The following is a 27,540-nucleotide window of genomic DNA, read 5'->3' as shown; positions in this document are numbered from 1 at the left end:
CAGGACCAAAGACCCAATATTTTAATGGTGGAACAGCAGCAGAGTAGTTGACAAGCGTAGTATACAAGTAGTTGACAAGCACAGTATACAAGTAGTTGACAAGAGTAGTATACAAGCAGCTGAAATTAAGGTTAAACCTTGCACACCAAAGCATATAATACTGATAAGTCTCAGTAACGGGTCTGACAAGGTGATGATTACTTTTATCATACACAGACTAAATCCTTTGCGTAAAACATGAAAGGAAAACAAAGTGCTGAAGAAACATTACAAGGCAAATGTTGGGAGCAGAGATTTGCTTGTCATGAAATGAAAGCATATATCTCCATCCACCCAGAGTCATCACAACGTACATGTCAACCATAGTTAAAAAAATAATATATAGATTTCATGCCAATTACCTGCTACCCCTTAGAAAAACAAAAATAAAAACCACAAATAAAAGTATTAAAGAAATGTAACATTTTCGTGCTTTTCTTCCTTCCCAATAAAGTGGCGGTTGTACATCACATGCAAAGTGAGGGCAGGTGAAGCAGAGTGACAGGAAGGCCATTCTCATCCACATCTCTGGCTGAGGCCAAACAACATATTGCCTTGTTTGGCAAGGCTCCCTGGCAATGAATAGGTTAGTGATGTCTCTACAATGCAAGCAGAATACTGTCCGAAAGTGGGAGTGATGAATTCAGACGTAGCAAAATGTCAGCACAGAAGTCGACAATTTTCTCTCATAACGCAATTTTTGTATTCCGAAAACTTGTCTTGTCCCTGTAAGGAAAGAAAAAAAGTCAATATGATGGTTAAATATTAGATAGGTGGCAAAGGGCAAGCCAGTAACTCATGGATTTTGCATATCAAGGGAACTCAACTTTCACATTGGCTCTATCAACTGTCCATGGACATCAAACACAGCACAATGTTCCCTTTTTCTCCAAAAAACATTGACAGTCACACAAAAATGGCATCCTGCCAAAGATGGACAAGAAAGTACATTACATAAAAAATAAGTGACTCTTGGGAAGAATTAAAATGAGGCCCTACCGCTGCATGCAGGGAGAGTGTGAGAATACACTTCGTGGCCGCTGTTCACCAGGCTGGGAAATTCTTCCCAGGCCCTGAGCGACCAAGAGGGGGAAAAAAAAATCTGATATTGGAAAGTGTGAAACAGCCAACCACATAGCCCAAGCATGCACGATATAGAAACGGTAATATGGAAAAGCTCCAACTTTAGCCACATTCCCACTTTTTCCTACTTCTCAGCAGTCCATTTTCTTAATCAAGTACAAATCTGGCTCCCAACCTAAGGGCCCCTGTCCACGAGCGTTGGCGGTATCCCTTGACAGATCTCCGCTGCGGGAGCCGCTGCTGAATCTCCCCCAGTCAGCCCTATCCGATAGATAGGCTGACGGCGGAGAATCGGGGCAATTCGCAGCATGCTGCGAATTGCCCGACGCGAGCGGAGAATCGAAACGGTTCTCCGCTCACGGACAGGGGGCCGGCGCTTTCCATAGCAGTGCTATGGAAAGCTTCAGAGGGCGGGATTCGCCGGTGGTAAACCACGCCCATGGACAGGAACCCTAGAGGGATTTTCCGGGACATAAAGAAAAGTTAACAAGGGCTTAAAATGAAAAAAGAAAATTGAATAGTCACCTATCCTGGCAGCTCCCCATCCAGCACTGCAGCCCTGGAAAACCCCTTTAAGGGCCTTTTACACAAACTATCAGGTATAAATGTTTGCTTGAATGTTCTATTGCCTGATAATCCACCGGTCTAAATATGCTGTCACTCATCTCTCAAGGAGGATTTTAGCAGTGAATTGATGGGGAATGATCAGTGCGGAGGAAAAGTGGCATTTTTCTGTAACTAGGTATATATATATGAAGTGTTTAATCTTCGCTTGTACTATTGATTTATACACAGGTTTTTGAAAGGACATTCCCTTTTTAAAGGTGTTTTGCCAAGTTATAACATTATCCCCTTATCCACATGATAGGGGATAAACTTTATGATTGGTAGCAGTCGTACCACTGGGTCCCCAACTGATCCCAAGAACAGGGGTCTGGTCGGTCACTGAGTGAATGGAGCAGAGGTCACACAGGTGTGCCACTGCTCTATGCACTGCAACAACAGCGCCAAAGATTACAGGGTTCAAAAGCTTCAGCAGTCTGCAGCGTGGTTACTAAAGTGAATAGAGCAGCAGTGCACCCATGTGACCCGAGCCTCATTCACCTGAGGGGACCGACTGGACCCCTCTTCTCAGAATCAGTGGGGGTCCCAGCAGTCTGACCCCGTGATCTTAAAATTATTACCTAACATGTACACGGGGGATAACTTTATAACTTGGCACAACCCAAAGGATGTAGGGGGCTCAATGAAGGAAAGAGTGCAGAACACGACAATGCATACTTTTGTTTAATGGTTGCATAACACACGCACACAGAAAAAAGAAAAGAAAAAAAAAGTAATTCTATCTAGGAAGTCATTTTGCAGGACTTTTGTGGTGCTCCTCCTGCTCCTCCATACACAAGGAGCAGATACTGGTCCTGATTCTGGCTCGCTGCCCTCCTCCAGCTCTCCTTGTGTAATGACTCATATCCTGGTATTTGCTTAATGCTACTAACACTGTGCTGGAAGACACAGCAAAGCTTCTTGCGACGACTGGTAAGGATGTGCCATCCTGAAGGAGCAGAACTACCTGGGCAACTAGATTGGGCTGCAGGTACCGCCTCATGCTACCAGTAGTGACAAGGACACTAGCAAACTGCAAAAGTAGAGAAGAATCCGTCAGGAAGGATAAGTAGAGAGGAATTGTCTGTGTCCACCACTTGTAAAACCATTCCATTTTTGTGGGTGGTCTTGCTGTCGCCTCTCCAGTGTACTTGTCACCTTCAGTTGCACCAACACAGGTGAAATTGATTCACAATCACTAATACTTCCTAACTGGACAGATTGATATCCCTGAAGTTTAAGCGACGTGGGGTTATACTGTGATGCCTTAAGAGTGCCTGCACTTTCATCTCGGAGCGCCCGTGGCTCAGCCGGCCATTTGTGCAGCTGAAGACAGCCCCATAGAGCACTATGAAGGGCCAACTTCAGCTGCGGAAGAAACCGAAAACGGCGAATGGAGCAGGAGAGCTCTGAAATTAAAGTGCAGGTACTCAAGTGTTCCCTAATTTTTTTTTTTTAGCAAAATAAATTACATATACAGTTTGTATTGCAAAAAGGTGTAGGAGCCCTGGAGGTCTAACTGCAGCATCTGGGTGGAGAGGTGACCTACCAAACTAGACAGCTGCCTCTTTGTTCGTAACAAGACTTGGAAGAAGAACGTGGCATTCTTCACACATTCTGGGATTCAGTGTTTGTAATCATATCGAATATATGGTTACCATAGAATTATTATATTTGCCAGATGAAATTACCCCACAGACATTCCCCAAGCATGTGACCAGCATGTAGTACAATGTCAGCAAGCTTTACCCACAGTCCTCCCCCCTCTATTGGGATGCATCACCATTTATATAGTACTATGGAAGGTTTCTCTCAGCTCAGTATCAAAATTCTTTACAGAATGTTAAATAACCACAAATTGCATTCTCTGGTCACATCCAAAGCTGCAATAAAATGTCTGCTTGTGCCCTTTTATGTCTCAGGCTACAGGATCTAGAGTTTCACTGAAACATCCTGCAATTTAGCAACTGTATGAAACATGCTCTGTGGAAGTAAATGAAGTGTTCACGCCAGGCCAACCAAGGTAGTCTGCATCTCCCACAATGCATCACGCTAAATAAAACGTTAGGTGTCTCAGCTAAATAGCACATAGTTTGCCTATCAGATTCTGGAGCTGCCCTTTAAATGCCATGGACCCCTTCAAGATCCAATTCTTTTTTTCACTTACATACATATATTAGGGCACAATCATTTTTCGAATGGGTTATGAGAAAGATAAACTTTGCTGAGGTCACAAATTAGCTTGTAAGAATTGTGTAGGAGAGAAAAGCAGATGGAAACTAAGAAATCTCCTAATGAAACTAAAGCCTGGTTTAGACACAACCATTATCACTCAAAAGATGTCTTTTGAGCGACAATCGTTGTATGCCTTTACAGCGCAAGGTGATCGCTCAAAGCTTGAGGCATGCTGAAGACAAGCGGGGCCTCTTGGCTTCTGCATCCAACTGTTCTCTGCTCAGAACGCCCGGCTGTTAATACAGATGAGCACTCCGAGCGGGGGATGCAGAGGACAAGCGGGGCCACTTGTCTTCTGCATCCAGCTGTTCTCTGCTCGGAGCGCTCAGCTGTTACACAGCCGAGCGGGGTATGGAGAACAGAGCTGGACAGCTGTGTTCCTTATACCCAGCCTGTGTTCAGGGAGCGGGATACAGCTGAAACAATAGTATCAGCTGTATCCTGCTGTGAATCCCTGATAAGGCTGATTGTTGTCTTTCAGCACACTGAAAGACAACGATCAGCGACTGCTTAACGAAAACTGCACAATGTCAGTGCAGTTACACACAAGGATTATCCCTCAAAAGATGGCTTTTGAGTGGATTTTGAGCGATAATCGTTGTGTCTAAAAGGGCCTTAAGACCACCTGCACACTGGCAGAAGCAAAGTCAGTGTGTACCTACTCTGTCGCCGTCTTTCCTGAACTGTGGATGGACCTGGCGGCTCGCCGTGGCATATGCGCTGTACAGATTTGTTTTTTGCAAAAATTTTTTCTCTGCGTCGCCGCCTCATTGTGGGCATATCAGACAGCTTCCATTGACTTCATCGTTGTAGTCAATGGTAGCCATCTGTGCACAGCCCACATGAAAATGGAGCATGCTGCGATTTTTTTCTCTGCAAGCGGAAACCGCAACCGATTTCCACTCATGTGTAGGAAACAGTAGATCTTCATAGGAAGCAACGGGCGGTATTTGCTGTGAATTCGCAGTGCGGACGCCCGTGTGCAGGTGGCCCCAGTCTGCTGTTGACTATATACAGTAATATGCAGAAGTTGCAGAAGACAAACTGCAAAATTTAATATTCCCAGCATTCATAGCAATAGTAAAAACACAGCCGTTACCAGCGGTGAGCTGGAGTGCAATTTCACGTCCCAGGAAAAGCCTATCAGGCCATCTTGGATCTCCATCGCTAAACCAAGTTTAACTAGATTGATCTGCTAAAATTAAAATATCAGATTGCACATAGATTTAAACCAAGATCAGGGGCCATACTGTGTTGGTGTGACATTTTTCTACTTGATCTTAGAGGACCTTGATGCAACCATTCCTTAAGTTAAAAAAAAAAAAATGAATAAAAGTGTCCATAGCTTTTAAAAAGAGAAATAAAAATCTACAAAACACCAAGGTCACATTCACTCATGCATATATGAATTTGCACACACACACAGTTTTCGCAAAACGAATGTTCTTTTGTGTGCGCATAATCATATTTTACTGTACTACTTACACACACAAAGGCATTTCCATTTGTGCGTCAAGAAAAATAAATAAAATGTACAGATGCTCCTAGCCACTAAAAAGGTAATTAATCTAATGAGGTGCTCTTTTCCCTGCGCAATTACAGTGGTTCACACATCTTCTAGTGTATTGTGTGTGCATTTGTGCATCCCTATTGAATTCTACAGGGACTTTAGGTGCACAAATGCGAAGAAAAGTAGAGCACGCGGCAGGTTTTTCTGCACAACCAAAATGCACAAATTAAATTCAATGTTCTATTCACTGTGTATTGTATGTGCAAATACACCCGTGTAAAGCCGGCCTAAGGGTGCTTTCATGTTACTCAATCTGAGCCTGATGACAAGCACCAATCGATTACATCAGCGGTCATTTAAAGGTCCTTCTCACAAGCCAATGTAGACTGTTTAAATGATCGTTCATACCCCCCCCCCCCCATACATATTCATCACTGCTGGCAACACACACAGTTTGCACAGCAGGATGTGCTGCTGATAATGAAGAGTTTTGGTGCCGCATAAAAGATGCGATCACTTGACAAATGAAAGTTTCCTTGTATGTCGGCTGATCAGCGACACCTTCATACAGGGCAGAGTGGGGGAACAAGTGTTAGGCCCCGATCAGAGGCCCAAATGGAAGAGCCTTAATGATAAGCCCTTTGTCCAAATATTCACTGGGTATATATATATAAAATGTTTGGGCCTCACAAAAAACAGACAAAACAAAACAAAACAGAAACAGAGCAGGAGATAGAACCCTGGAAAAGAACCGAGAAAAAATCTACAAAGCTGATCCCTCCAAGGTAGTACGGGAGTGTACTGATGGATAAGACACTACCGACTCACTATATCAACCGCTCCAAAATCAATTCAAATCTAATTAGAGGACCATATCGAGGTCTACCCTTATAGAAAAGATGGAAGCGGAAAAAAATTCCACCAAGTGGGTGGTTTACAGTCAGCTTCTAGTGGTGGCGAGCCCCTGGGTTCGCCCTATGTTCCATAAGCTAGACCAGGAGCAAAAATGAGCAAGTGACCCAGTAGAAGCCCCAGAGCTCTGAAAATGACGTCCCGGTAAGAGACAAGTGCGGTTCTATCCAGAGGAATGCCCTGTTTAAGTAATAGTAGCGGGCAAGAAATAATCCCAGAACGAGAAACCAGCAGAAGTCTATGATTGGCTTCTATCCACAGAACTAGATGAAAATTAGTTCTGAATACAAGGACACCAATCAATGCTTCCGCTGAGTACCTCCGAGAGATAAACACAAGTGGCTGATAGACTATAAGCCACAGGTTATCAATCCAGAAATACAATAGTTTCTAATGAAACAGCAGGAGAACCCCATTCAAAGATAAGATGGGTTCTCATGCAACGTGTGGTTTCAAAGACCAATAAAAGACAAGTTCAGAACACCAGTGGACAATCAGACTGGGTTCTCCTAGCAAAAAAAAGCTATTTTGAAAAATTGTTTCAAGATTGGTTCAGACTGGTTCAACGCGTTTCTGTCTCATACAGACTCATCAGGAACCTTAATGCTTGATAATGTCATAAGATACGGAAAAAGAATAGTTGTCCTTGATAGATATTTTCACTATCTCATGTATAATTGGATTAACCTAAGCAGATGCCCTATGCTGTGAGCTATGCTGTTATATGGTAAAATAGGTGGTACCTATCCGTATGGGCAAATAAAAAGATGATAAATTGCCCATAACAGAACAAATGTACCAAAATACCACTTCCCCCAATAATAGAAAAACTCCCAGAAAAATAAGGAGTATGCTCATAAAAATAAAAACTAACCAGGCTGATTGAAACACCTATGGAGAAATGAGCGTTACAAATGTTGCACTGATTCCTCACTAGAAGGTGCTAGGATAAAGTAATATCCTGGGAACAATGTCCCAAACAGAACAGGGTCTCCACAATACATGGAGAGTGCTCCAAAACAAAAGGTTAAAAAAAAAACCCCAATCCAGTTAGAGATAGAGCAAAGTGGGAAGAAGAGAGATAGAACAGCAACTCCTGTCTTGATGGTAGACAGGAGGGAAATGATGACTCACAGGAGTAGTATGTCTTAAATGAGGCAAAGAGGCTAACGCCCCACTTAGGGGTATGTCCCTGTTAACCAATGAGAAAACATGTTTGAAAAAATCCAACCACTGTCACCATAGTGGGGAGGGGGGAGGGAGGGATCTGTAACACCTCCCACCAGCCGTCCGTTCATTCATGTTCCCCAGAGAGAGGGAAGTAGGGAAAATGGCTTTTAAAACTTTTAAAACGTCTGGCCGGCATACAAATGAATAGTAGTGCCTATCTGCGGGTGGGATCGCTAAAAAGATTGGTGATGGTAATACTCCTCGCAAGGCACATTGGCGTCCCTGTGTTGCCAGGGTGACGTGACGCCGACTGGAGAAGTGGCCGGATAGTGCCGTGATGACGTCACTGAATTAGGTGGAGCCGAGGGCGGCAGTGCCGGGTAGCGCTGCCACGCCCACCCAACATGTGACAGAGCGTCGACGTAATGACGTAGGGGGGAGGAGTTATCCCGCAGAGAGGAATTCATCCTACCAGCTGATTGACTGTCAAGTATCCGTAGCCATGGAGACCCGGACGTTATATTTGTTGGTTACTAGGTGCCAATAGACTATATGATGAAAGTCAAATAGGCAGCAGTTCATGCCGGTCGAGGTAATAAATGATTAAGATATTAGATAAGTGATTACTTATGATAGGTGACAAAGATGCCAAATGTGAAAAATATGCATTGAATAAATTAATGGCTGCAAATACTGCAATGATTTTAATAAAACAGTTGATTATATTTGATGCTGCGGATAGTATTGCAACAATACATATAAAGATCGATGTCAACTGCATCAGTACTCTGATGTAATGCATAGCTCAAAAGATGACAGATGGAAAGTAGGGAGAATGCCTAAATTCGTAGAAAAAACTGCCTAATGCATATTTAACAATTCATTGAGGGACCATGTAAAAACAGGGATGGCGGATAAGACCAAAACAGAAAGCTGAATCGACAAAGGTAAAGTATGTATAATTGAATAGGTTCAAAGGAAACATCCAAAGGGTAGCACCTCGTTTAGACCCCTTGGCGACACGGAATCCATCCGATAAATCCACTGTGATTCCTTCTGTAAGACTTTACGGTTGACGTTACCCCTTCTTCCATAGGAGCGTATACATTCCACCCCTTGGAACTTAATATTGAGTTCATCACCCGCATGTACCTCCCGCATGTGGTTTGCCACCGGGGTACTCTCTCCCCTGCTGATATTGCCCACATGCCCCAAGATACGTCTGCAAAATTGCTGGATTGTCTTACCAACGTAATTCTTGGGGCATGGGCATGTGGCAACATAAACCAAATGAGAGGATTTGCAGTTTATGAAATCCTTAATCACATACGAGGTACCTGTTGACGCGCTATGGAATTTGTCTCCTTTTCCAATAAATGTGCATGCTTCACATCTTCCACACGGAAAAGTGCCTCTAGGTCGGGCCTGGCCTAACCAAGTGCGTGTATTGAGAGAGGAGTCCAAATGGCTTTTGACCAAGTGATCTTTGAGGTTCCTTCCCCTCCTAAAAGTGAAGAGGGGCCTGTCTGGAATGATGTCTCTAATGTCTGGATCTTCTTTCAGGATGTACCAATATTTTTGCAGCAAACCTTGCATAAATGGTACTCCGTCATCATATGTTCCGATTACCCGTACTTTGTTGTCTGGTGTTTTAATTTGTCGTTTAAGAAGGACTGTTCTGTCTTGTTTTACAGCGAAATCGAAGGCTTGATCAACCACGTTTTTGGGATAGCCTCTCTGGAGGAATCTGTCTTTTAGGTTGTCGCTTTCCCTCCGAAAATCAGACTCCGAAGAGCAGTTTCTTCTTAATCTTAAGAACTGCCCTTTCGGAATTCCCCGACGTAGGGGAAAGGGATGATAACTCTGCCACGACAACAGGCTATTAGTAGCCGTTTGCTTCCTAAAAAGTGTCGTGGAGAGATATCCCTGTGGGGATTTGGAGATACTGATGTCGAGGAAAGCCAGGGATTGCTCCTGTAATTCAGAAGTGACTTTCAAATTGATGTCATTATCATTTAATCGCTGGACAAAGACAGAAAAATCGGTTTTGGTCCCGGACCACAGCAAAAAAACATCGTCGATGTATCGATACCAGACTAGTATGTCTTTTGTCCAGTTGCTGTTGCCCTCCGAAAAGACAAGATGTTCCTCCCACCAGCCCAGGAACAGGTTTGCGTAAGATGGGGCAGCTGGACTCCCCATCGCGGTGCCCCTGAGCTGGTGGAAGATCTTGCCGTTAAACAAAAAGAAATTATGGGTAAGAACATAATGAAGAAGATCCAGAATGAACTGGTTGTGTCTGATGAAATCACACCCCCTTTGTTGGAGGAAATGAAAAACCGCCTTAAGACCAATGTCGTGTAAGATGGAACTGTACAACGACTCTATGTCCAGGGAAGCTAGAAAAACTCCTCCTTCAATTTGTATGCCCTCGATGTGACGAAGAACGTCAGGGGTATCCTGAACAAATGAGGGTAAAGATAGAACAAACGGGTGCAGTACTTTATCTAGATAGATGCCACAGTTCTGTGATAGGTTGTCCACCCCGGAAACTATGGGCCTTCCCTTGAGGGGGTGCAGGCCCTTATGCACCTTCGGTAGAGAATAAAAGGTGGCTACCTGTGGACTCGAGGGGAGGAGGAAATCGTATTCAATTTGATCAATGCAATGATCATTTAGAGCTTGGTCCAGGAGGGATCTCAAAGAGTTTTTGAATGGATCTGTCGGATCATGGGGTAAGATTCTGTATGTGTCCCTGTCATTTAATATTCTATTACACATAGCAATATAGTCATCTCGCGATAGGACGACTATATTCCCCCCTTTGTCCGATGACTTGATTATTAGTTCATTGTTAGTCTCGAGATTTTTTAGAGCTCTCAGTTCATTGGAGGACAGATTGTTCTTTTTTATCGGAGATACCTAACTATTTTTTATTTCGTTCTGAATGATTTTCTCGAAAATATCGATGTGTGGGGACTGTCCCTGTGGTGGAAATTTCGTACTGGTCAATTTGAGATCAGTAAAGGGTCCTTCCCCCTTACCTCTAAATTGATCATGTTTGAGAGCCTCCAAATCCCTTACTATTGTTATATCACTAGACTCAAGCCCTAAACTGGTTGCCAACTTGCGATCTGCCAGGGCAAAATGCTTCCTCCACCTTAGTTTCCTCAAGAAGAGGGCCATGTCCTTCGTCCAGACAAACCTGTTGAATTGGCATGTCGGGACGAAGGACAGGCCCCTCTCCAAAAGTGCGAGTTCGCTTGCAGATAGGACATGGGAAGATAGATTGATCACTTGTAATCTATCTGAAGTTATTGGAGCAGGCGAGATTATAGCCTCACCATGAGGGGACGCGAGAGGTGCTACTGTCATCGTCGGGCTCAGATGATTAGAATTCATTGGGGGTCTCGCCGTTCCCTCATGAAGTAATGCCCGATGGGCTGGCCTAAGAAGCCCGTGCCTCGACTTGTTTGTGGGCGACCTCTGCCTCGCGCTCTGGGGGGATACCTCCCCTTGCCCCTTCCTAAAAAAAGGTGGCTGCTGAGCTCTTTTAGTGGTTTCCCCTTCTGAGAAGTATCTCTCTATATTATCTCGGGATCTGTAGCGAAGGACTTGGCTTTCTCTGACAGAAGCTATAGAGAAAGCTAAGTCCTTCGCTACAGATCCCGAATTCTCAAATAAAGAAAAAGCGCTACAAGATAATATAGAGAGATACACATTGCTCATCAAAGAGAGGAAACACTCTCAATTCTCCAAAGATCTACAGGACTTTAGGGAAAGAAGAGCCTATAAAATCTCGTATAATAAATCGGACACAGAGATTAGCTCCTCGGAGGGTGACTTCTCAGAAGGGGAAACCACTAAAAGAGCTCAGCAGCCACCTTTTTTAGGAAGGGGCAAGGGGAGGTATCCCCCCAGAGCGCGAGGCAGAGGTCGCCCACAAACAAGTCGAGGCACGGGCTTCTTAGGCCAGCCCATCGGGCATTACTTCATGAGGGAACGGCGAGACCCCCAATGAATTCTAATCATCTGAGCCCGACGATGACAGTAGCACCTCTCGCGTCCCCTCATGGTGAGGCTATAATCTCGCCTGCTCCAATAACTTCAGATAGATTACAAGTGATCAATCTATCTTCCCATGTCCTATCTGCAAGCGAACTCGCACTTTTGGAGAGGGGCCTGTCCTTCGTCCCGACATGCCAATTCAACAGGTTTGTCTGGACGAAGGACATGGCCCTCTTCTTGAGGAAACTAAGGTGGAGGAAGCATTTTGCCCTGGCAGATCGCAAGTTGGCAACCAGTTTAGGGCTTGAGTCTAGTGATATAACAATAGTAAGGGATTTGGAGGCTCTCAAACATGATCAATTTAGAGGTAAGGGGGAAGGACCCTTTACTGATCTCAAATTGACCAGTACGAAATTTCCACCACAGGGACAGTCCCCACACATCGATATTTTCGAGAAAATCATTCAGAACGAAATAAAAAATAGTTAGGTATCTCCGATAAAAAAGAACAATCTGTCCTCCAATGAACTGAGAGCTCTAAAAAATCTCGAGACTAACAATGAACTAATAATCAAGTCATCGGACAAAGGGGGGAATATAGTCGTCCTATCGCGAGATGACTATATTGCTATGTGTAATAGAATATTAAATGACAGGGACACATACAGAATCTTACCCCATGATCCGACAGATCCATTCAAAAACTCTTTGAGATCCCTCCTGGACCAAGCTCTAAATGATCATTGCATTGATCAAATTGAATACGATTTCCTCCTCCCCTCGAGTCCACAGGTAGCCACCTTTTATTCTCTACCGAAGGTGCATAAGGGCCTGCACCCCCTCAAGGGAAGGCCCATAGTTTCCGGGGTGGACAACCTATCACAGAACTGTGGCATCTATCTAGATAAAGTACTGCACCCGTTTGTTCTATCTTTACCCTCATTTGTTCAGGATACCCCTGACGTTCTTCGTCACATCGAGGGCATACAAATTGAAGGAGGAGTTTTTCTAGCTTCCCTGGACATAGAGTCGTTGTACAGTTCCATCTTACACGACATTGGTCTTAAGGCGGTTTTTCATTTCCTCCAACAAAGGGGGTGTGATTTCATCAGACACAACCAGTTCATTCTGGATCTTCTTCATTATGTTCTTACCCATAATTTCTTTTTGTTTAACGGCAAGATCTTCCACCAGCTCAGGGGCACCGCGATGGGGAGTCCAGCTGCCCCATCTTACGCAAACCTGTTCCTGGGCTGGTGGGAGGAACATCTTGTCTTTTCGGAGGGCAACAGCAACTGGACAAAAGACATACTAGTCTGGTATCGATACATCGACGATGTTTTTTTGCTGTGGTCCGGGACCAAAACCGATTTTTCTGTCTTTGTCCAGCGATTAAATGATAATGACATCAATTTGAAAGTCACTTCTGAATTACAGGAGCAATCCCTGGCTTTCCTCGACATCAGTATCTCCAAATCCCCACAGGGATATCTCTCCACGACACTTTTTAGGAAGCAAACGGCTACTAATAGCCTGTTGTCGTGGCAGAGTTATCATCCCTTTCCCCTACGTCGGGGAATTCCGAAAGGGCAGTTCTTAAGATTAAGAAGAAACTGCTCTTCGGAGTCTGATTTTCGGAGGGAAAGCGACAACCTAAAAGACAGATTCCTCCAGAGAGGCTATCCCAAAAACGTGGTTGATCAAGCCTTCGATTTCGCTGTAAAACAAGACAGAACAGTCCTTCTTAAACGACAAATTAAAACACCAGACAACAAAGTACGGGTAATCGGAACATATGATGACGGAGTACCATTTATGCAAGGTTTGCTGCAAAAATATTGGTACATCCTGAAAGAAGATCCAGACATTAGAGACATCATTCCAGACAGGCCCCTCTTCACTTTTAGGAGGGGAAGGAACCTCAAAGATCACTTGGTCAAAAGCCATTTGGACTCCTCTCTCAATACACGCACTTGGTTAGGCCAGGCCCGACCTAGAGGCACTTTTCCGTGTGGAAGATGTGAAGCATGCACATTTATTGGAAAAGGCGACAAATTCCATAGCGCGTCAACAGGTACCTCGTATGTGATTAAGGATTTCATAAACTGCAAATCCTCTCATTTGGTTTATGTTGCCACATGCCCATGCCCCAAGAATTACGTTGGTAAGACAATCCAGCAATTTTGCAGACGTATCTTGGGGCATGTGGGCAATATCAGCAGGGGAGAGAGTACCCCGGTGGCAAACCACATGCGGGAGGTACATGCGGGTGATGAACTCAATATTAAGTTCCAAGGGGTGGAATGTATACGCTCCTATGGAAGAAGGGGTAACGTCAACCGTAAAGTCTTACAGAAGGAATCACAGTGGATTTATCGGATGGATTCCGTGTCGCCAAGGGATCTAAACGAGGTGCTACCCTTTGGATGTTTCCTTTGAACCTATTCAATTATACATACTTTACCTTTGTCGATTCAGCTTTCTGTTTTGGTCTTATCCGCCATCCCTGTTTTTACATGGTCCCTCAATGAATTGTTAAATATGCATTAGGCAGTTTTTTCTACGAATTTAGGCATTCTCCCTACTTTCCATCTGTCATCTTTTGAGCTATGCATTACATCAGAGTACTGATGCAGTTGACATCGATCTTTATATGTATTGTTGCAATACTATCCGCAGCATCAAATATAATCAACTGTTTTATTAAAATCATTGCAGTATTTGCAGCTATTAATTTATTCAATGCATATTTTTCACATTTGGCATCTTTGTCACCTATCATAAGTAATCACTTATCTAATATCTTAATGATTTATTACCTCGACCGGCATGAACTGCTGCCTATTTGACTTTCATCATATAGTCTATTGGCACCTAGTAACCAACAAATATAACGTCCGGGTCTCCATGGCTACGGATACTTGACAGTCAATCAGCTGGTAGGATGAATTCCTCTCTGCGGGATAACTCCTCCCCCCTACGTCATTACGTCGACGCTCTGTCACATGTTGGGTGGGCGTGGCAGCGCTACCCGGCACTGCCGCCCTCGGCTCCACCTAATTCAGTGACGTCATCACGGCACTATCCGGCCACTTCTCCAGTCGGCGTCACGTCACCCTGGCAACACAGGGACGCCGATGTGCCTTGCGAGGAGTATTACCATCACCAATCTTTTTAGCGATCCCACCCGCAGATAGGCACTACTATTCATTTGTATGCCGGCCAGACGTTTTAAAAGTTTTAAAAGCCATTTTCCCTACTTCCCTCTCTCTGGGGAACATGAATGAACGGACGGCTGGTGGGAGGTGTTACAGATCCCTCCCTCCCCCCTCCCCACTATGGTGACAGTGGTTGGATTTTTTCAAACATGTTTTCTCATTGGTTAACAGGGACATACCCCTAAGTGGGGCGTTAGCCTCTTTGCCTCATTTAAGACATACTACTCCTGTGAGTCATCATTTCCCTCCTGTCTACCATCAAGACAGGAGTTGCTGTTCTATCTCTCTTCTTCCCACTTTGCTCTATCTCTAACTGGATTGGGGTTTTTTTTTAACCTTTTGTTTTGGAGCACTCTCCATGTATTGTGGAGACCCTGTTCTGTTTGGGACATTGTTCCCAGGATATTACTTTATCCTAGCACCTTCTAGTGAGGAATCAGTGCAACATTTGTAACGCTCATTTCTCCATAGGTGTTTCAATCAGCCTGGTTAGTTTTTATTTTTATGAGCATACTCCTTATTTTTCTGGGAGTTTTTCTATTATTGGGGGAAGTGGTATTTTGGTACATTTGTTCTGTTATGGGCAATTTATCATCTTTTTATTTGCCCATACGGATAGGTACCACCTATTTTACCATATAACAGCATAGCTCACAGCATAGGGCATCTGCTTAGGTTAATCCAATTATACATGAGATAGTGAAAATATCTATCAAGGACAACTATTCTTTTTCCGTATCTTATGACATTATCAAGCATTAAGGTTCCTGATGAGTCTGTATGAGACAGAAACGCGTTGAACCAGTCTGAACCAATCTTGAAACAAGTTTTCAAAATAGCTTTTTTTTGCTAGGAGAACCCAGTCTGATTGTCCACTGGTGTTCTGAACTTGTCTTTTATTGGTCTTTGAAACCACACGTTGCATGAGAACCCATCTTATCTTTGAATGGGGTTCTCCTGCTGTTTCATTAGAAACTATTGTATTTCTGGATTGATAACCTGTGGCTTATAGTCTATCAGCCACTTGTGTTTATCTCTCGGAGGTACTCAGCGGAAGCATTGATTGGTGTCCTTGTATTCAGAACTAATTTTCATCTAGTTCTGTGGATAGAAGCCAATCATAGACTTCTGCTGGTTTCTCGTTCTGGGATTATTTCTTGCCCGCTACTATTACTTAAACAGGGCATTCCTCTGGATAGAACCGCACTTGTCTCTTACCGGGACGTCATTTTCAGAGCTCTGGGGCTTCTACTGGGTCACTTGCTCATTTTTGCTCCTGGTCTAGCTTATGGAACATAGGGCGAACCCAGGGGCTCGCCACCACTAGAAGCTGACTGTAAACCACCCACTTGGTGGAATTTTTTTCCGCTTCCATCTTTTCTATAAGGGTAGACCTCGATATGGTCCTCTAATTAGATTTGAATTGATTTTGGAGCGGTTGATATAGTGAGTCGGTAGTGTCTTATCCATCAGTACACTCCCGTACTACCTTGGAGGGATCAGCTTCGTAGATTTTTTCTCGGTTCTTTTCCAGGGTTCTATCTACTGCTCTGTTTCTGTTTTGTTTTGTTTTGTCTGTTTTTTGTGAGGCCCAAACATTTTATATATATTTGTCAATAAAAGTTATATTTTAAGGGATATACCCAGTGAATATTTGTTTAAAAAGCCTTTCCTTTGTATCCCTCTGTCTCTGAATTATAAGCCCTTTGTCCACAGCATTGTGGAATATCGCCAGCGATATTCTGCCGCGGGGGAAGCGCTGTCAGTTCTCTGCGGTGAGCCTGACAGATAGGCGCACCGCGATTTAGATCCTGCAAGCAGAGAATTGCTATGATTCTCCACTCGTGGACGCCGCGCTGCACTTTTCAAAGCAACACTATGGAAAGCGGATTATCACCATGGGGAAACGCAATGAACAATCGCCCGTAGGTAGTCCCTATGGGTTTTAGGCAAATACTTTAAATAGAACCTTTAATTTACTTTTAATACTTGGTTAAACATACTTTGTTGTTTAATGTCAAAATAAAAACAAAAAAGGCAATAAAATGTGATATTTGACACTTAGGATCACTAGAATATGCTTGAACATTACGTATTTTATTCTCATCAAAATTAAGGAAGAACTATACTTTTAGATGAATTGGCCAACATTCTGTTACTGCATACATACTTTATACTGTCTGTGTGCGTTTTATATTCCATGACTGTATTTGGAGGCAGATTCAGAACTCGCCGTAAAGTATCCCGGATCCGCGCCGTGGTCGCTTGGTCGCTAGCAGTTTTATTCCAGATAGAGATGATGTCTTCCTAAAATGTTTGCATCAAATCATCGTTACTACATATTAACCAAAATAAACAGCATTTACAGATAGTGAACAGCAGTGCAGACAGTTCTCTTCAGATCTGATTACAAGGGGCAGAAAACCTAAAGTCCATCGGTTATTATTAAAAGCGGCTGATGTTTCTAGATGTTGTCGAAAACGGACGATATGTGAGATGAAGCAGTGTTTGTGATGGCAGGGATTAGGTGTCACTTCCAGCAAACAAGGACAAACCAATCAGTCCCCAATTGCAGTGTAGCATTACAGAGGACCCCTGTAAACAACAGGCCATCCATGTAGTGCCCAGGGGAGGGATGGCCACTCTTTGTAGCTGTACCAACCCCTTTATCACATCCATATGCAATAAGAAGGCATGTGGATAGCAGGTTGTCTAAACCACAAACTCTTGCAGTCCCAAATGTATATGTAAATTACCCAGTTCCCGCTGCCCAAAGAATGTATGGTAGGAAAGGGAGGGGAAGGGATAAAGTTTCTGGTCAGGAAGTGGTTAAAATTGGACTTTTTTGCTTATAAACATGTTCCCCATGCTATAATAAATAATCATATAGTCTTTCAAGCATTGGCAGCTCCTATCTCGCCCATGATGTTATATTTACAAGCTAAATTCAGCTTGTAAACACAGACAAGACAGGGAGGACAGAGCTGCAATGCAAAGAGCTGTGCATATATGACTATTATATAACACAGGGACCAGGTTTTTAAACCCCTTTAAACAAAGACATCGCAGAAAGTTGTGTTTTTTTTTGTTTTGTTTTTTTAAATCGTGAATCTGCTCTCACCTGGAAACGAACAGACACTACGGCGCCACAGATTTCTTCCCCAACCATGAACTGCTCCCCTAACATGGCTAGAATGAGATTTTCCCAGCAGCGTGAAGCCAGTCCTTTGCGCAGGCGGATTATCCACTTTCCTCCATTCTTGTTTGCATCATCCTAGGCAGGATGAAACCAAAGAGAGAGACACGCTTGATATCAGCAGGTTCTAGGACACTAGAACATTCACTGCTCTCCTCTCCTTACTGTTTCACCAGTATTTCTTGCGTTCCACACTAACTTACCTCCCACATTGGTTTGATCCCTTCCTTGAACAGATGGAAGTCACTGTGTCCGGTCAGGTCCCCAGGACGTACCATGTGGCTGTAGAACCTCCAGAACTGCTCCACCTAGTTAAAGATGCACAAACATCAGATAAAAAGTTGTTTAGGTATGAAAAGTGGTACAACCCCTTTAAATCTGTACAGGTTTGTAGCCACTAGGTGTAAAGAATGTTCTTGACTGAAGACTGTTAGGCATTGAAATGAAAGGGGCAATAGCAAATTGCAGAACTTTTAATTATCAAGCTCTTCACAGAAAAACTGGACAAGCAGTTATGTAGTACGCTGAGGATCAGGTCTACGGTAGAAAAAGCTAGCAAGACACCCGCAATCGGCAGGGAACTTTAGTCCCCTACAGTTCATATGAAAACACAGTAAAATATATAGAATATATTCCCTTCAGAAACATTCATGAAATAATATTGTGACAGAGGGGCTGTCAGTATAATACGCTGCCCTAGTCAGTCAGGTCTAAGGGCTACCAAAGAAAAAGACTGTGCCATGTGTTGAGTAACCCTGTACGAAGACTACTCCAGTTCAAACATATGAGCTCGGCATATTTATGAGGATATCGCCTCCTGGCATCCACACCGACGTCCGACAGCTGCTACTGTTATACAATGGCTACCAGCACCCAAATGCTGAAGTAACATAGTATGTTAGGCTGAATGAAGACAATGGCGATCTAGTTCAGCCTGTTGCTACCCAACCCCCACCCCTTCTTGTTGATGCAGAGGAAGGCAAAAAAAAAACAAACCACGAAGCAGATGTCATTTTAGCTCATTTGGAGGAACAATTTCCTTCCCGACTCCATAATGGCAGTTAGAATACTCCCTTGATCAACGTTTGAGTTCTACATAACTCCAAGACCTGGATCAACAACCCCGCTGGTCACCTAATGTCTATATAATGTAATATCCTTGCGCTCTAGAAAAATGTCTAGTCTCCTCTTTAAACTCCCCTATGGATTTTGCCATCACCACGTTCTCGGGCACAGAGTTCCACAGTCTTACTGCTCTTACAGTACAGAACCCCTTTCTGTGTTGGTGATGAAACCTGCTTTCTTCTAGACATAGCGGATGCCCTCTCGTTACCGTCGCAGTCCTGGGTATAGAAAGATCATAGCAGAGATCCTTGTAGAATCCCCCAATGTATTTATACAGTTATTTGATCACCCTGTAACCGTCTTTTTTCCAGGGTGAATAATCCCAATTTTGATAGCCTTTCTGGGTATTCCAGTCCTCTCATTCCATTTATTAATTTAGTTGCCCTTCTTTGAACCCCCTCAAGCACCCCAACATCTTTCCTGAGCACCGGTGACCGGAACTGTACGCAGTATTCCATGTGAGGCCTGACAAGTGCCTTATATAGTGGAAGAATAATGTTCTCATCCCCCGCCCCTATACCTTTTTTAATGCACCCCTAAGACTATTAGCTTTTGCAGCAGCTGACTGGCATTGACCAGTGGACCTCTCACCATGCAACAAGTGTCAAATATGTTACCTTTGTTCCCACTTCCATATCCACTTTTCAATTTTTCAAAAGTTCCTCCATTTCCCCATTATTGCTGCCTTTATTTTTGGTACCCGATGTGAAAATTTGGCATGAAGTGTGCAAATGGAAATACATTAGAATGCTTAGAATAAATTGGAACAAATTAGTAAGAATGCTCTTAGACTGTCCCCTCTCATTGGACAGCATCAGTTCATGGAAAGTTAACACCTGTTTCTCAAATAATATTCATCCATTTACACACCATGTTGCTAATTTACATATCAAGTGAAAAAATTACAACAGTAATAATGGGAAAATGAAGGAAGTTCTTGAAAAAAGAAGAATAGATCTAGAAACGGGATGAAGGGAATAAAATGTTACACACTATGTGATCATTATAGTGGCCCTGTCACCACTATAAAACTATTATTGTATCCAAATTCCTTGTCAAATTTAAGGCTGTGTTCACACAGTGAAAATTGATGTGGAACCCGTGCCAATTCCATGTCCATTCATCTGAATGGGAATCCATGGTGTAATTTAAACGGCTGTGGATTTTTCCATACAGATTTCTGGTGTGGATTATATGCCAGATTTGTGTTTTTCTAAAGCAGATTATTCTGTGTGTACATGCCAAAAGAAAGTGTAACCCACCTTTTACGGGTGTGATTACACATAGCGGAATTGCAGCATCAAATTTTGCATAAAAATAATAATAATGTAACACTGATCCACAGCATACTTTATGTGCATCCACACAGGAATGCATTGTAACTTCCACCTGCGGATTTTACCCATTGACAGGGCAGATCTACAGTAAAAACCTTAGCGGAATAGCTGTGGATTTCTGTGCATATGCAGTGCTGACAGCTTGCGCCTGCTCAGCTGATCGGTTGGTGTCCTGAGTGATGGACCCAGCCAATCAACTATTGATCACCTATCCTGAGGATAGGTCATCTATAGTATTCTCCCTGGAAAACCCCTTTAAGCAAAGTCGTAACGCTTAGCAGGTACTTACGGAGGCAAAGGTACCAATCTGCTTGATGTTCTGTTCGTAGCTCTGAGAGCTTGTAGGTCGTCCGGGGGTTCTGCGGGAATACCAAAAGGTATAGTTGTACTGTAATGGGTGCTCTGCTGGGCCGGGAACAACTGTCTGTGAATACAGAACATATAATGCATGGAATTACCTGTGTATAATATCATACCTGTTGTCAAGGTACATAGAATTGCTTGCCAAGGAGCAATGCATTATTGGCAAACTGTACACCCCCTCTCCAAAAAAAAAGTGGAAAAAAAACCCCAAAAAAACCAAAACACATGACTAAAAGAAGGAACAGGCCCAGATTTAGGGGAAAAATGGTTTAGAGAAAAAGGATACCCTAAGACACTGATAAACTCTGCATACAGGAAGGTATTGAAGGAAGGTCATCTCATACACAATAGAAATAAGGACACACCCAAGAAGAAGAAGAAGACAGCTTTTATAACAAAGTTAAGATCACAACACAACCTCATCAAGAAAATTCTGGTGAAAAACTGGTGTATCTTAAAAAACGACCCCTACCTGTGTAAAGAAATTGCAGATAATCCCGTAATAGTATTAATAAAGCTTTAAATAATATTCTAGCCCCCTCACGTCCTCATAAAAATAACCACAGAACCAACCAGGGCACCAACCCCCCATATAGGTGCTTATAAATCCGCAAACAAAGATGTAAATGTTGCCCACATATTGAACACGGGAGAAAAGAAATCACGTTGCATCAAGATCAAGAACCAGTTGGGCTAAAACAATCGCTGAACTGCAGTCCAGACTATGTAATCTGCCCAATAGAATGCCCGTGTGGCCGAGGATAAGTAGGTAGGACCATCACCCCTCTCGCATATCTAAACACTGGTTCAATGTAAAAACTGATTTCACAAAACGCAGTGTATCACCACAATTTTTCAAACTTTCATGATAGAGATATATCCAAACGACGTGTTACACCGCTGGAATATATAGATACAGCATCCTTTCTCACCTGAAAACTAAAGAGATGGTTTGGATAGTCAGGCTGAACTCACCCACCCCTAACCGGCTGCATGAAGTTCTTGACAATATCATATACTTAAACAATTCTCCATGAAACTACCTTGATACATTGAGCACATTCCCGAAGCTGAATATTTTCACTATACACATATCCTTTAGCAGTCACCATTTATGTAGATTATTTATTCCGGATACTAACTTCCTTTTTATTATCTGTGGGCTACAAAATTTTTATCGTAGCCCATATATATATATATACACACACACACATACATACATACATACACATACACAATATAGATTTTATTTATTTATTTATCATCATCTCATCATTCATACATGTGTATGAATCCATTGCTCACAGTACTATATGTTCTCCCTAAGGCTGTTATCATTTCTATTGTAATAAGAAATATTTTTTAATGGATACAATTTCTATTTTAAGCTAGAAAGATTTTTATTGAGAAATATTGTTCCTGTTATGGCCCCCTGCACACGGGCGGAAATTCCGTGGTGGGATTTCCTGCAGATTTTCCGCCTGTGCCTGCTGCCATAGAATTGGATTAGATAATGCAATCCTATGCAGACAGCCACAATTCGACCGCGCGAAAACTCATGCGGTACACAAATCGCGGCATGTCGAGGCTCGCACAGAAATATCACGGCTGACGCACTGGCTCTGCTCTGCAGAATTCTCTCAGCGGGATCCGACCCGGCCGTCTGCAGGAGGCTTATATTACAATACATTTTAACATGAATTGTCTTAACAAACACAACAATAACAAATATGCAAGTGTATATATATATTTTAGGGTAAATGCAGACGGCCAGGTCGGATCCTGCGGCGAGAATTCTCGCAGCGGGATGTGACCCATGCCCTTGCAGTGACCCGCGGCTCACCTCCTCCCGGCATCTAGTCTTTGCTATGTGTGGCTGGCGCACAGCCGATGCATCAGCCGTGACATTTCCGTGCGGGCCTCTGGGAGGCTCGCACAGAAATAGGAGATGCCGCGATTTGTTTACTGCGCGAGGTTTCACATAAACTAATGCAATCCTATAGCAGCGGGCACGGGCAGAAATTCTGCAGGAAATCTTGCCATGGAATTTCCACCCATCTGCATTCACCCTTACTGTTTCTATATACCTTAATACAATAATTTATTATTTTATCACTATGTACAAACATGCCCCCCATAAGCACCTAAGGGCAATTTTCTATCCATCCAAACCTCTCTGTATAGTACAAGAACAATGAATTGTTAAAGGAGATGTCCCGCGCCGAAACGGGTTTTTTTTTTTTTAAACCCCCCCCCCCATTCGGCGCGAGACAACCCCGATGCAGGGGTTAAAAAACCCACCCGCACAGCGCTTACCTGAATCCCGGCGGTCCGGCGTCTTCATACTCACCTGCTGAAGATGGCCGCCGGGATCCTCTGCCTTCGTGGACCGCAGCTCTTCTGTGCGGTCCACTGCCGATTCCAGCCTCCTGATTGGCTGGAATCGGCACTTGACGGGGCGGAGCTACACGGAGCCGCTCTCTGGCACGAGCGGCTCCATAGAAGACTACAGAAGACCCGGACTGCGCAAGCGCGGCTAATTTGGCCATCGGAGGCCGAAAATTAGTCGGCACCATGGAGACGAGGACGCTAGCAACGGAGCAGGTAAGTATAAAACTTTTTATAACTTCTGTATGGCTCATAATTAATGCACAATGTATATTACAAAGTGCATTATTATGGCCATACAGAAGTGTATAGACCCACTTGCTGCCTCGGGACATCTCCTTTAATAGAGTTCTCTGTATCTGTAGATGGAGCCACGGCCTCTGAGTGATGTCATGACGCATGCTGCAACTAGCTCCGATCTCCTTCCTTACAATATAAGGACGTGGAAAGCACGCTGCGTTCCAGTAGCATAGAACGCCCCTAACGCTTACACCACCTCCTCAGGCGACCCCAGAAGATGATGTCACGAAAATGCCTGGCACTCCACACACAGAAGCCATCAGCTTAACAAGCAAGTTTGTAAGACTATGGTTAAATGTATGTTTGCACTGACTGTATCTATTGCTTGAAAAAGACACCGAAACGCGTTTCAATAGACTATTTTATGTTACCCTGCCTGACAAAATAAATTTAGATTGCTATATAGCTCGTGGCAACCTTTTTACCCCGAGTCCACCAAGCCCGGAGATTGTTTCTAGCATCTTTTTGCACATACTCTCTTTATGACTACAAGAAGAGAATGAATGGAACAAAGGAAAAAGCAGCCCAGTTGAGAATTAACAGCTTTCCGTTCACAGATAGTGATGGAATACCGCTGGGGTCTGGTATCACTTTGTGACTGAAGAGTATGAGAATTGGGGAGGAAATGCTCACTTGATGGATGTCTGACAGACCTCCTACCTTCTTCCTGCATGAATTCTGGTTCTTGTCCTTGTCGTTCTTTTCCTTCTCACTGTCTTTCTGTGTGCCGTTCTCCTCGTTCTGGTCATGATCCCCGCTGTCATCATCCTTCAGACTGCATCCAAAACAACACAATCAGTGCCAACTACATCACACATGGTAAAGAGTAACTGAACTTTTCAAAAACTTTTGCCATGTCACAAGTTTTGATCAGTGGGAAGGGTGTAGGTTGTCCAGGTGACAAGACACCCACTGATCACTGAAACACGTAGGGTTCGGCGATGCGCTGCGCATCTTCAGCTGCCATCAATGTCTGTCGCATCTTCTCGGCAGCTGAAGACAGGCACATAGACTTCTATAGACATTTACTGTACTGCAGTGTATTATGGGATTTAATTCCCAGTAATTGCTATGGCAGATCCGGAGGCAATTGTTAGGCCTCTGTTTGCCATGGCAACCTATTGGCCCTCTACAATGACGGAGGGCCAAGATGGAGCTTTCTTCCTCTGTTAAATCTGTACATGCCACCACCAACATTGAAGGCAGCATGTAATGGGTTCTCACCAATTCCCGCTGTTGCAGTGGGGCACCGTCAGTCAGTCACAGCCACCTCCCGCTGCAGCAGGATCTGAGCCCATGCCATTAATGTATGGCATTTTGCGGAAACCCTATCCCACACATGGCATACATATATAATGGGGCGGAGAAGGGGTTGAACCAAGATACACTTATTACTATTTATAGTGTAGGTGATAAAAGTCTGAATGGTCAGGGTCTCACCGCTTAGACCCCCCTCATCAGGAGAACAGGGATCCCGTTTTCCCCACTGTGGGCTTACTGCACCCCCAGGAGGAGGTTAAATGTAGTGATGGCGGTGCATGCACAGTGCTGCTCCGATCATTTTCAATGGAAGTGCTGGAGATGGCGGAGTACAAGCGCCAAGCTACTTCCATCAGCCCCACTGGCATGACTGGCAAAGCACATGGGCAGCCATCGCTCCATTCATGCAGGTGGGAGAAGCATCCTCGCAGTCACGAGAAAAGGGAGACACGGGACTCCCGTTCCTGGGATCAGTGAGGGTCTTATTGGCGAAACCCCCAGCGATCAGATTTAATGCCAAGGTTTCCATCTGATCGCTGTTCAGTTGGTTCAGACAGAATGCTGGCACAGGAAGGCCGGACGCACGCTAAGAGCCCGCCGCAGGGGAGAAGGACCATGCCCGTGCCCTCCACCAGCAACAATGGACTGGAGCTGGATGAGCGTCCCAGTCGTGGCACCTCCACCTGTCAGGTACCTATGGCATAGCAAATCAGTCAGAAAGCTTCTGCCAGTCTGTAGGAATGTTCTCCAGTAGCGTGTGGGGCTAAAGAAGGCATGTTAAAGCGGTGCTGTGTGCGCCATAGTCCTAAATGTGGCAGACACCTGCAAATAATGGCAGATCTACTCACTAAACCTAGCTGTAAGGCCTCACCCACTGAGAAGTGTGGGCAGGAGTGGCACAGGGCACAGCAGCTGGCAGAGTCTGTAATCCATTTGTTCTGGAATACATATATAAATGCGCTGATCTCTCCGGGGATCCTGCAGCATGTAGAGGGGGTCACCATGTACAGAGCAGCATTATGGGGGCACCCCTGCCCCGCTGCTGCTCTCTGGTGTCACCAGTAGTTACTGCAAGTACCATGCCTGCAAACATCACCACTATCCCGGTGCAGGAGGCACGTGTAATACCAGCTCTGTGCCGCCGGCACCGGGCAGCTCCCCGCCGCCCGCACTGAGGGTCTGCTCTACATGCGGCCAATCAGTAACAGCCCAGCGCCCGGTGCGACGGGCTATCCGCTCCCCGGTGCCGCTGTATAGGACACCACGCTCCGTATATCACCGCCAGCAGCCCCCAACTCACGCATCAAATTTGTTGTTCATCGTCTCTGCACTCCGCTCTCCGCCACTTCCGCTCCCAGCATAACATTCCTCCGCACGGGGCCGCCGCTTCCTGCGGAACCCTGCAGCCGTACATATGTTTCTGACCGGACAAATATCAGGCACGGACTACGGCGACATCGTGCGGCCATTTTAAGTGTGGCAAAAGATTGGACTGATGCTGGGGGCAGCGCTACCTAAGGCGCTGATACTGTGGGGTAACACTATATATAGTAACATACTATGGACGGCAAAAAAAGACATGTTGATCCGAAGGAAGAAAAAAAACTAAACAAAACCCACTGAGATGAAAGCTAATTTTCCCCATTTAACATAAAAAAATCCTTCCTGACTCCAAACTTAGAATCTGAATAATCCCCGGCTTACCAACCCTTCTGCAGTTATTAATGGCTCATAGTAATGATAATATCATAATCTTTCTTTATATAAAGGTGAAGTTCCCTGGTGCAAGCACCGAGTCATGACTGACTCCTAGGGTGACGTCCCATCGTGATGTTTTCTTGGCAGGCTGTTTTTGTGGGGTGGTTTGCCATTGCCTTCCCCAGTCATCTTTTACCCCCCAGCAAGCTGGATACTCATTTTACCGACGTCGGAAGGATGGAAGGCTGAGTCAACCTTGTGCCGACTACCTGAACCTAGCGCCAACATACTCTGCAGCGCTTACAAGACAGGGGGAACAGAAACAAAACCACGGTTACATGAAGTAATCAATTGATGGAGACAGTAGGGGTGAGGGTCCTGCTCCATCGAGCTTACATACTACAGATAATGGGGGAATACAGAAGGTAAAGGGGCTGGAGATGTGTAAGGTACAGCGAGGTGGAGAGTGAGGGATGCTATACACAGGCAATGGTCAGACATTAAGCCATGTGGTGGCTAAATCGGTGTGACTGCCAGGGGCTGTTGGTTACGGCTAGCAGGGATTGCAGTCAGTAGGTCAGGGAGCATGTTATCAGGGGGAGTACACAGGGGGTTTTGGTTTAGGGAATGCGGTATGCCTCCCTGAAGAGGTGCATTTTAAGAGCACGCCTGAAGTTTAGTGTCAGTGATTGACATGCAGGTCTTGGATGCAGGAATAAGCGGTTCGAATTAAAGGGGCGCTTAATCGGATTTCACTACCAGAGCGGAGGTCGTGGGCTGGGTGGGGGATTGAGATGAGGGAAGCAATGTACGGTGATGCGATGCTATGGAGAGCTTTATGGATGAAGATAGTGAGTTTGAATTGAATTCCACATTTGACAGGCAGCCAGTGCAGTGACTGGCACAGGGCAGAGGTATCTGAGTTGCGGCTGGACAAGAAGATGAGCCTGGCTGCCGCATTCAGGATGGATTGGAGAGGGTAGAGTCTGGCACAGTGGAGGCCGATCAGCAACAAGTTGCAACAATTGAGCCGAGAGTGGATGAGGGCAACAGTGAGCGTTTTTAGCGTGTCCACTGTGAGAAAAGGGGTGGTTT

At 44.4% G+C, this 27,540-nt stretch overlaps 1 protein-coding gene across 3 annotated transcripts; it reads right to left on the bottom strand.

Annotated features, from left to right (window-relative positions):
- EIF4E2 (eukaryotic translation initiation factor 4E family member 2) lies at positions 1-26,135 on the bottom strand. Of its 3 annotated transcripts, XM_066602563.1 has the most exons (7): positions 26,048-26,135; positions 24,121-24,262; positions 20,726-20,860; positions 18,178-18,282; positions 17,900-18,052; positions 16,949-17,085; positions 1-765 (listed from the first exon to the last, which is right to left on the bottom strand). In XM_066602563.1, exons 1-7 carry the CDS (start codon positions 26,065-26,067, stop codon positions 726-728), a joined length of 732 nt encoding a protein of 243 aa, XP_066458660.1. In that variant the 5' UTR covers positions 26,068-26,135; the 3' UTR covers positions 1-725. The 3 variants fall into 3 exon arrangements, with proteins under 3 accessions (XP_066458660.1, XP_066458652.1, XP_066458668.1); XM_066602555.1 differs by lacking the exon at positions 1-765 and having other exon boundaries at positions 16,855-17,085; XM_066602571.1 differs by lacking the exon at positions 1-765 and having other exon boundaries at positions 16,855-17,085; positions 24,148-24,262.
- Between the last annotated feature and the right edge of the window lie 1,405 nt (positions 26,136-27,540).

Source organism: Eleutherodactylus coqui, chromosome 1, assembly GCF_035609145.1.
Source record: "Eleutherodactylus coqui strain aEleCoq1 chromosome 1, aEleCoq1.hap1, whole genome shotgun sequence".
NCBI lineage: Eukaryota > Metazoa > Chordata > Amphibia > Anura > Eleutherodactylidae > Eleutherodactylus > Eleutherodactylus coqui.
This window is presented reverse-complemented; position numbering and strand designations above follow the sequence as displayed.